The following is an 11216-nucleotide window of genomic DNA, read 5'->3' as shown; positions in this document are numbered from 1 at the left end:
TGGATGGGTAGATGGATGGATGGAGATGGAGGGATGGTTGGGTGGATGGGTGGGTGGGTGGATGGGTGGGTGGTGGATGGAGGGATGGATGGGTCGATGGGTGGATGTATGGGTAGATGGAGGATGGAGATGGATGGATGAATGGATGGATGGATGGATGCATGGATGGATAGATGGATGAGGTGTGGGCAAGGACTGAAGGAGAGGGAGGAAATCCAAGCTGACTCACAACTTCCTGCCTGAAAGGATTTGTTGGATCGATGGAGGTGCTGATCCCCACAATGTGTACCCAGGAAGGAGAGTGGGTTATGCAGAGCAAGTGTTTTCAGCAGTAATGCATGTGAGGTGAATGCCAAACATTCTGGGGTGTGGGTAGACAGAGAATTATCATGTAGACAGTCTGATGTAATAGTAACTAGTATTTTTTTAATTGACATATAAGTTATATTAGCTTCAGGCATTCAAAGTAGCTAATATTATTGAGAGCTAGCCAGATATATGCTAGCTGATCTTCCAAAATTTCTCTTCCAGATACTCCACCTGATGGCTCATCCTCACTGGAGAGCCAGTCAGTATGTTGTCTGGAAGTCTTTCCTGGAACTCCAAGGAAAGGTGAGTCATGAGCCGTGTATCTGGTAGAATACACAAGGCTACATGTATCAGACTGTCCAATGGACTAGATCAAGCAAAAAAAAAAAATTTAATGTTTGCATTAAAGAAAAGCATAACAAGAAATCTTGACATGGGTGGTTTCTGCACATAAACTCTGCCTTATGTGGCCGGTTAGCAACACCATCAAATCCCCAACTTCCTCTGTTACACTTGTCCTAAGATTTGTCACCTCATGGTTGCAAGATGGCAACCAAACCATTTCATGCAAGTGAATTCCAAGCAGGGAAAAAAAAAGAGAGAAAAAAGATTTTCCTCTTCATGAGAGTATCATTTTTTTTAAATTTATTTTATTTTGAGAGAGAGAGACAGACAGACAGACAGACAGCAGGGGAGGGGCAGAGAGAGAAGGAAGGAGTGAGAATCCCAAGCAGGCTCCACACTGTCAGCACAGAGCCCAATGCAGGGCTCGAACTCATGAACTGTGAGATTGTGACCTGAGCCAAGATCAAGAGTCAGTTGCTCAGCTGACTGAGCCACCCGTCCATCCATCCATCCACCCATAAAATCTTTTCAACAAGCTTCCCACTTCCCGGTGGTCATCCCTTTGCACCTCATTGGTCGGAACTGGGGCACATTCCCAGACCTGCCACTGGCAACAGGGAATGAGATTGTTCATGACTGGTTTAGCCAAACTGTGATTCATCCTCTGGGGCTTGTGAAGGGACAGCATATGGCTAGTATCAGGCATCAGCTCCCGGGGCATCTGGCTGGCTCAGTAGTGGAGCATGTGACTCTTGATCTCTGGGTGGTGAGTTAGAGCCCCACTTCCAGTGTAGAGATTGTTTTAAAATAAAATCTAAAAAGGGGCTCCTGGGTGGCTCAGTCGGTTAAGTGGCCGACTTCAGCTCAGGTCATGATCTCACAGTTCATGAGTTCAAGCCCCACATCGGGCTCTGTGCTGACAGCTCAGAGCCTGGAGCCTCCTTCAGATTCTGTGTCTCTGTCTCTCTCTGTTCCTCCCCCACTCACACTATGTCTCTCTCTCTCAAAAATAAATAGAGATTTAAAAAAAAATTTTTTTTTTAATCTAAAAAAAAAAAAAAGGAACAGCATCCATCACTTTAATAAAATTGGGAGTGTTGGTGAAGAAGAAATGAGTATGGGCTGCTGGACAGAGAGTATCATTGTGAACAAGAACACAAATGATTCTGGACATCTTTCAAAGGTGTCTTTATGCACCGGGCATAGCACATGGCCAATATGTGGTAACTTCATTTTCGTTCTCATCATTATTTTAAACTTTTCTATTTTCCTAATATTCCCCATGTCTGAAAATAAGAGCCCTTTCTCTACAGGAAAAGACTAAGACTTCTACAAAATCTAAGCATTACTGTCACAATTATCTTTGTTCAATTAAAAAAAAATGTAGGGGTGCCTGGGTGGCTTAGTCGGTTAAGGGTCCGACTTCAGCTCAGGTCATGATCTCACGGTTCGTGGGTTCGAGCCCCGCATCGTGCTCTATGCTGATGGCTCAGAGCCTGGAGCCTGCTTCGGATTCTGTGTCTCCTTCTCTCTCTGTCTCTCCCCACTAGTGCTCTCTCTCTCTCTCAAAAATAAAATATTAGGGGCGCCTGGGTGGCGCAGTCGGTTAAGCGTCCGACTTCAGCCAGGTCACGATCTCGCGGTCCGTGAGTTCGAGCCCCGCGTCGGGCTCTGGGCTGATGGCTCAGAGCCTGGAGCCTGTTTCCGATTCTGTGTGTCTCCCTCTCTCTCTGCCCCTCCCCCGTTCATGCTCTGTCTCTCTCTGTCCCAAAAATAAATAAACGTTGAAAAAAAAATAAAATAAAAATAAAATAAAAAAATAAAATAAAATATTAAAAAAATAATAAATATAATAAATTAAAAAAACCCTTTCTACATGAAATAGAATCACCATTGATGAAAGAGAAGTGCAAATGGTATATTTATAAACTCAGAAGTATTTTTTTTTTAAATTTTTTTTTTTCAACGTTTTTTATTTTTGGGACAGAGAGAGACAGAGCATGAACGGGGGAGGGGCAGAGAGAGAGGGAGACACAGAATCGGAAACAGGCTCCAGGCTCCGAGCCATCAGCCCAGAGCCTGACGCGGGGCTCGAACTCACGGACCGCGAGATCGTGACCTGGCTGAAGTCGGACGCTTAACCGACTGCGCCACCCAGGCGCCCCAGAAGTATTGATATTTATCAATACACATTAAGGGAGGAATAAGATAACTTTATCAGCAGATGAATGGATCAGCAAAATATGGTATATATACATACAATGGAATATTATTCAGACTTAAAATGGAATGAAATTTTGTCTGAATATTTGTGTGAATAAAATGGAATGAAATTTAAAAAAAAATTTTTTTTTAACGTTTATTTATTTTTGAGACAGAGAGAGACAGAGCATGAATGGGGGAGGGTCAGAGAAAGAGGGAGACACAGAATCCGAAACAGGTTCCAGGCTCTGAGCCATCAGCACAGAGCCCGACGCGGGGCTCGAACCCACAGACCGAGAGATCGTGACCTGAGCCGAAGTCGGACGCTTAACCGACTGAGCCACCCAGGCGCCCCAAAATGGAATGAAATTTTGATACTTGCTACAGCATAGATGTACTTCAAAAACATTATGCTAAGTCAGGGGCGCCTGGGTGGCTCAGCTGGTTAAGCATCCATCCATCCACCCATAAAATCTTTTCAATAAGCTTCCCCCTTCCTGGTGGTCTCTTGGTCTCAGCTTGAGACTCTCCCCCTTGAGACTCTTGGTCTCAGCTCAGGTCTTGATCTCAGGGTTCAAGCCCTGCATTGGATTGTAAGAAAAAAGAAAACATTATGTTAAGTCAAATGAGCCAATACAATAGGACAAATATCATGTGATTCCACTTATATGAGGTACTTAAATAAGTCACACTGGAGGGGCGCCTGGGTGGCTCAGTCGGTTAAGCGTCCGACTTCACCCGGGTCACGATCTCGCGGTCCGTGAGTTCGAGCCCTGCGTCAGGCTCTGGGCTGATGGCTCAGAGCCTGGAGCCTGCTTCCGATTCTGTGTCTCCCTCTTTCCCTGCCCTTCCACCATTCATGCTCTGTCTCTCTCTGTCTCAAAAATAAATAAACGTTGGGGTGCCTGGGTGGCTCAGTCGGTTAAGCGTCTGACTTTGGCTCAGGTCATGATCTCGCAGTTCGTGAGTTCAAGCCCCGCGTCGGGCTCTGTGCTGACAGCTCAGAGCCTGGAGCCTGCTTCGGATTCTGTGTCTCCTTCTCTCTCTGCCCCTCCCCTGCTCACACTTTGTCTCTCTCACTCTCAAAAATAAATAAACGTTAAAAAATTTAAAATAAATAAATAAATAAATAAACGTTAAAAAAATAAAAAAAAAATAATAAGTCACACTGGAGACAGAGAGTGGACCAGGGGCTGGGGGTGGGGGAGGAATGGGGAGTTAGTGTTTAATAGGCACAGAGTTTCTGCTGAGGATGAACGAAAATTTCTGGAAATGGACCATGCTGATGATTGCACAACATTGTGAATGCGCTTAATATCATTGAGTCAGTCTTACCCTTAAAAACGGTTAAAATGCTACATTTTATGTTATGTGTATTTTCCTAGAATTCAAAATAAAAGAGTGCATGCATTCCTTTTGAGAGAGTCCTAGGATCAAATTTAGATCTCTTTTTTAACCTTCTTTTAGGCAGGAACCATTCCTTTAGGTCCAATATTATGGACCTCTGGGCAGATATTATGGGCCTCTGGGGACATTCAAATACAAAAGGATGCTTGCTTGTTGTTTTTTTTTTTTGGTTTTTTTGTTTTTGTTTTTGTTTTTGAGAGGGAGAGATAGCAGGGGAGGGGCAGAGAGAGAGAATCCCAAACAGGTTCTGCACTGTCAGTGCAGAGCCCAATGTGGGGCTCAAACTCACAAACTGTGAGTGAGACACAACCTCAGCCAAAATCAAGAGTCAGATGCTTAACCGACTTAGCCCCCCAGCCACCCTGGCCTCCACCCACAGGATGGTTGTAGCTGGTGCCCCACCCCTCAGTTGCTAGGGCCCAAAATATCTCCAGACCTTGCTAGAAACCCCCTAGGGGAGGACGCAATCATCCTGGTGAGCACCACTGTTCTAGATTGTGCATTCGCATCTATACCAAGTAGATTTCCCCAAAGAGACATTTAGCAAGGGGCTTATAGAGCAGACAAGTTCTCCAGTGTCCATGCACAGCGGCCTTTTTTCAAAGGCAGAAACCTTGGGAGCACTGCCTTCTCAAACTTCAGCGTGCAGGCAAATCAGACAGCAGTCCTGGTAGGGATGCAGTTCGGGGTTCTGTAGCTGGGGAGTGGGGCTCACTTTTCCATTTGCGACCAGCTCCTTGTGGGCCCATGTGGGATTTCACTGTCTTCCCCGGGAGGACCCGAGTGAACCCGGGGCTGAGGCTGACAGCCTCCTCTAGGTGCCCTTGCTGTGTTCCATCAGCAGGTGCTGGAGGTGCTCTAGGACGTGGACACCCCGTTTGAGTCGCCAGGATAGACCCCTGTGCCCGAGGACAGTTTCCCTGTTAGTGCCTTTGCTTCCCATGAGAACAGTACCAAGCCCCCCAGGCTCCATCCAGAAAAGCATCCCGAGGATATTGCAGAACAAATAGGCACCAATAGACCGTGGTTTGCTTTCGCCCGCCGATCCACGAACAGTGGCTGATGAGTCTCCCATGGACCCCCCTCCTCACTCCCCTCCCTTAGATCCCCGGGAAACCTACAAGGACTACGTCCGCAGGAAGTTTCGGCTGATGCAAGACCGAAATGCGCGCCTCGGGGAATGCGTCAACCTCAGCCGCAGGTACACCCGCCTCCTCCTGGTGAAGGAGCACTCAACTCCCATGTGGGCCCAGCAGAAGCTTTTGGACACAGGCTGGGGACAGGCAAGAGCCGTGGGGCACCAGGCCAGCCTCATCCAGATGGAGACCCTCTTTGAGCCGGACGAGGAGCGCCCCGAGCCCCCGCGCACTGTGGTCCTGCAGGGAGCGGCCGGGATGGGCAAGTCCATGCTGGCCCACAAGGTGATGCTCGACTGGGCCGACGGGAAGCTCTTCCAAGGCAGGTTTGATTATCTCTTCTACATCAACTGCAGGGAGATGAACCAGAGCACCTCGGAGCAGAGCGCCCGGGACCTCATCTCCAGCTGCTGGCCGGAGCCCAGCGTGCCCCTCCAGGAGCTTGTCCGAGTCCCCGAGCGCCTCCTGTTCATCATCGATGGCTTCGACGAGCTAAAACCCTCTTTCCACCACCCTCAGGGCCCCTGGTGCCTCTGCTGGGAGGAGAAACGGCCCACGGAGCTTCTCCTCGGCAGCCTGCTTGGGAAGAAGCTGCTGCCTGAGCTGTCCATGATCATCACCACCAGGCCCACGGCTCTGGACAAGCTCCAGCGCTTGCTGGAGCATCCCAGGCACGTGGAGATCCTGGGCTTCTCGGAGGCCGAGAGGCGGGAGTACTGCTACAAGTATTTCCACAATGCAGAGCAGGCCGCTCAAGTCTTCAGCTTCATGAGGGACAACGAGCCCCTGTTCACTCTGTGCTTTGTCCCCATGGTGTGCTGGGTCGTGTGCACCTGCCTCAAGCAGCAGCTGGAGGACGGGGGGCTCCTACGACAGACGTCCAGGACCACCACGGCCGTGTACCTGCTCTACCTCCTGAGTCTGATGCAGCCCAAGCCGGGGAGCCCCACCCTGCACCCCGCGGCCAACCAGAGGGCGCTGTGCTCTCTGGCGGCCGACGGCGTCTGGAATCAGAAGATCCTCTTTGAGGAGCAGGACCTCCGGAAGCATGGCCTCGATGGGGCAGATGTCTCCTCCTTCCTCAACATGAACATCTTCCAGAAGGACATCAACTGTGAAAAGTTCTACAGCTTCATCCACCTCAGCTTCCAGGAATTCTTTGCCGCCATGTACTACATCCTGGGCGCCGGGGAGACCGGGTCCAGCCCAGAGCAGAGCGTGACGAAGCTGTTGGCGGAGTACGGGTTTTCGGGAAGGAGCTTCTTGGGGCTCACCGTGCGCTTCCTGTTTGGCCTCCTGAACGAGGAGACAAGGAGCTACCTGGAGAAGAGTCTCTGCTGGGAGGTCTCGTCTCACGTCAAGCTGGAGCTGCTGGCCTGGATCCAAAGCAAAGCTCGGAGCGAGGGCTCCACCCTCCAGCAGGGCTCCCTGGAGCTCTTCAGCTGCCTGTACGAGATCCAGGAGGAGGAGTTTATCCAACAAGCCCTGAGCCACTTTCGAGTGCTTGTCGTCGGCAACATCACCACCAAGATGGAGCACGTGATTGCCTCCCTGTGCGTGAAAAGCTGCAGGAACGCCCTGACCGTGCGCCTGCACGGGGCTGCCTACAGCCCGGAAGAGCACGATGGCGGGAAATGGACTTCCGGGCCCCAGGCGCTACCCGCACCGTCGTAAGTACCCGGTGGGGCTCGCTCTCCAAGTTCATGATCTCAGCTGGGGATGATTTTTGCCCCCACCCCAGGAGACACTTGGCAATATCCGGGGAAGGGTTGGGTGGTCACCACTAGAGGAGGTGGGGGGAGGGGAGGTTGCTATGGTATCTGGAGGGAAGAGGCCAGGGATGCTACAAAGATATCCCACGGGGGGGCGCCTGGGTGGCTCAGTTGGTTAAACGTCTGACTTCGGCTCAGGTCACGATCTCACAGTTTGTGGGTTGGAGCCCCATGTAGGGCTCTGTGCTGACAGCTCGGAGCCTGGAGCCTGCTTCACATTCTGTGTCTCCCTCTCTCTCTGCCCCTCCCCCGCTCATGCTCTCTCTCTGTCTCTGTCTCTCAAAAATAAATAAACATTAAAAAAAAAAAAAAAAAAGACATCCCACCGTGCCCAGGACGGCCCCCCACAACACAGGATGGTCTGGTCCTCACGTTGTCAACAGTGTCCAGGTTAGTGCCCTGCTCCTAAACAGGACTCGTTAGGACTAAATTGGGGCCCCTGTCAAGGACAGTGCTTCCAGCCAACAAATGTTATCACGGGCACTTTCCTACCGAGTCCAGACAGTGGTGAACACGCCAGTGGTGCCCCCTGCAGGACTAACATCCTCATGGGAAGGGAGAGAGCCAAGGGCAGTAAATAAGTCAACAGGCAAACGAGCAAACAAGACTCGATCACTGGGGTAGTTTCAGAGAGAACTGCTATGAGGAAAATAAAACAGGGCGGGGGCATAGGCGGCGACAGGGAGGGCTGGGCGGTGTGAAGGGGGTGGATGAAGGAAGGAAGGTCTCAGGAAGTGACTCTTTGAGCTTTTTGGCTAAGATTTTTTTTTTTAATTAAAAAATTTTTTAATGTTTATTTTTGAGAGAGACAGAGTGTGAGTGGGGGGGGGGGGGCGGGAGGCAGGGGGGGAGACAGAGACAGAGGCAGGCTCCAGGCTCTGACTTGTCAGCACAGAGCCTGATGCAGGGCTTGAACCCACGGACTGTGAGATTGTGACCTGAGCGGAAGTCGGATGCTTAACTAAGTGAGCCACCCAGGTGCCCCACTAAGACTGTTTTGGTTTGGGTTCCCCAAGGAGTAACCCTTAGACAAAAGGATTTGAATGTAAGTAGAATAAGAGAGGAAAGTCATCCTTTTTCCTTCCTTCCACCCTCTTAGGTGCATAACAGAGGCCTGTAAATTAAACTCACCAAAGACAGATTCACAGAGAAAAACAAAGAGAAGTTCATTAGGTGTTTACTAATTCCGGGGCACCTGGCTAGCTCAGTTGGTAGAACATGTGACTTCTGATCTTGGGGTCATGAGTTCAAGCCCCAGGTTGGGCACACACACAAAAAAAAGGTTTATTAGTTCATCTGCACTTATACGGGGGTGTACCCAGAGATGAGTTACTCAAAGGGCTGGCTAGAACCTGGGCTTTTATAGCGTCCTAACACAAGAACAATACATTTTTAGAGATATGGCAAGACAAAGGAAAAGGACAGTGAGCTTCTCTGGAGGTTAACTGTGGGAAGGCAAAAATACGGGGGAAACAGATGGGGTAAGGTGTATTTGTACAAGTCCGTCCTGGAGCTGTAGGGGAGGAAAATTCTCCTCCTTCCTCTTTGGGTCTCTGGCTGGGCCTGAGAATTAAACTGACGTATGACAGATTCACAGGAGGAAAGCAGACACGTTTTAATGAATTTTTACATGTGCTTGAAAGCCTGCATGAGAGCCGGAAGCTCTCATACATTCAGATAAAAAAAACAATCAACTTGCAAAGAATTGACAAGCCATCTGAGGACATGTCAAGCTGAATTTTGAATCAGCTTTATAAATGTCATTACATAGAGAGAGCTACCTTAAAAGATCTCTGGGGGAGCCTGGGTGGCTCAGTCGGTTAAGCATAACTTTGGCTCAGGTCTTGATCTCGCGGTTCGTGAGTTCAAGCCCCACTTCAGGCTCTGTGCTGACAGCACTCCGGATCCTCTGTCTCCTTATCTCTCTGCCCCTCCCCTACTCACGCTCTCTGTGTGTCTCAAAATAAGTCAATAAAAACTTCAACAAAAAAAAAATCTGTGAAATTAGGGGCGCCCAGCTGGCTCAGTCAGTGAGTGTGTGACTGTTGATCTTGGGGTTGTGAGTTCGAGCCCCACATTGGGCGTAGAGTTTACTTAAAAAAAAAAAAAAAAAAAAAGAATTGATAAGACAAAGCACTCTGGGCTGGGGGCAGTCAATAGTGAAGAAGTAATAAGGTTTGTTTATGTAGGCTTCTTGGTCCTGAATTCACTCTCTGGTGATCAGGATCCCTCCCTTCATTCTGGTGGAGGGAGGAGATTCTTCACACGGGAGACTGATCTGCTCTCAGAGAAGAGCCAGATGGTGGTGGGGTAGGGCATCAGGGACCCTTCTCAGACTCCTCCAGCTCGAGGTTTTTCCATCTTCGTGGCCATAAAACTTCCCCAGGAGAGGGGCCCTATGGGAGTCGTCACTTTCACAAGTGGTCGGAATGGGAAGATTTCTTTCTGCATCTCGTTTGCCTCAAACTCAAAATAATCCTTACGCCAAAGTGGCATATTTGGGGTGGCATATTCTGGTCCCCTAGAGGACTTTCTTTGGGAGGTGGTCCCAGTACGTCGAGAAGACAAGGAAGGGAGGCAGCCAAAAAAGGGAACCCCATCCAGCTCGTCACCAATGGGACTCAGACGTACCTCCCACTCCTCCTCGAGGCAGGGGGGCAGGGGTCTTGAGCTGTGCATGAATCACGTGTAAGTGGGTGGGGGTCGGCTCACAGGGTCTCCCAGTCGGCTTGACAGACGTCTGCTTCTGACTTAAGCCGTGTGACAATCCAGGAAGGAGAGGTGTCTAGGACCAGGGGATACAGATAATAGGGTCGATGTGCTGACATCTCACTCCTCCGACTGGAGGCTTACTTCCAGTGACCGTGCTGCCTGGCTCTTCACGAATCTTCATCCCATGTGGAATCACAGTTCTGCTAACCAGCTTCCGCACTGACCTAGATGCCATAAATGCACACTAAATGCTTTTCTGTGGGGCCGTGTGCCCAGGACTTTACGTTATTGTGCTCCGGGACGCAAGAAGGTCATGGTGGCCAATAGCCCCGGGTCTGGAGTCACGTGCACGCGGCTTAGAATCCCAGCTCCACTGCTCCCTAGCTGTGCGGCTTTGCGCAAGTCCCTTCTGCTGGTCAAGCCTCAGTCTTTCTATGCGGAAAATGGGATTTCAATGCCTGCCTTTTTGGGTTCGTGTAAAGGCCCAACAGTGGGTTGGTTGCGTACAGGGTCAGAAATCAACAGGTGCTGATGTCACTTTTACACCGTGATGTTTTCGTAACAGTGTGGACACTCTGTGTGCAATGATTTGTTAAACCCCCGGTACATAGAACTCTGTCATAGTTAAGGCCTCTAGGGTTTGGGGGGTCACACAATTTTATATATTTATTTATATGATATATTTACATTATATATGTATTTATATATATTTACATAAAATATATAAATATATATAATTGCATATGAGTATAACCTTATATGTAATAATTATAAATATATTATAAACATAGGTTTAAAAAAATTTTTTTTAATATTTATTTATTTTTGAGAGACAGAGAGAGACAGAGCATGAACGGGGGAGGGGCAGAGAGAGAGGGAGACCCAGAATCCGAAACTGGCTCCAGGCTCTGAGCTGTCAGCACAGACCCCAGCGTGGGGCTCGAACTCGCAGACTGTGAGATCATGACCTGAGCTGAAGACACGTAGCCTGCTGAGCCACCCAGGTGCCCCTAGAGCGGAATATTTTAAATGCAAATGTAGGGGGCGCCTGGCTGACTCAGTCGAAGAGGGCGAGACTAATGATCTCAGGGTTGAAAGTTCAAAAGCTACGTTGGGCACAGAGCGTACCTTTAAAAAGTAAAACATAGGGGCGCCTGGGTGGCGCAGTCGGTTAAGCGTCCGACTTCAGCCAGGTCACGATCTCGCGATCCGTGAGTTCGAGCCCCGCGTCAGGCTCTGGGCTGATGGCTCAGAGCCTGGAGCGTGTTTCCGATTCTGTGTCTCCCTCTCTCTCTGCCCCTCCCCCGTTCATGCTCTGTCTCTCTCTGTCCCA

General features: G+C 49.6%; 1 protein-coding gene across 1 annotated transcript in view; it reads left to right on the top strand.

The window, feature by feature from the left end:
- The first annotated feature begins 260 nt into the window (after positions 1-260).
- Positions 261-11216, top strand: part of NLRP12 (NLR family pyrin domain containing 12) — a 27714-nt gene continuing 16758 nt past the window's right edge. The window contains exons 1-3 of the mRNA XM_040457961.1: positions 261-285; positions 532-612; positions 5368-7069. Of these exons, the coding sequence (XP_040313895.1) occupies positions 261-285; positions 532-612; positions 5368-7069 (1808 nt within the window). The remainder of the gene's footprint in view (positions 286-531; positions 613-5367; positions 7070-11216) is intronic.

Source organism: Herpailurus yagouaroundi, unplaced genomic scaffold, assembly GCF_014898765.1.
Source record: "Herpailurus yagouaroundi ecotype Mexico unplaced genomic scaffold, PumYag 220, whole genome shotgun sequence".
NCBI classification, from domain to species: Eukaryota; Metazoa; Chordata; class Mammalia; order Carnivora; family Felidae; genus Herpailurus; species Herpailurus yagouaroundi.
This window is presented reverse-complemented; position numbering and strand designations above follow the sequence as displayed.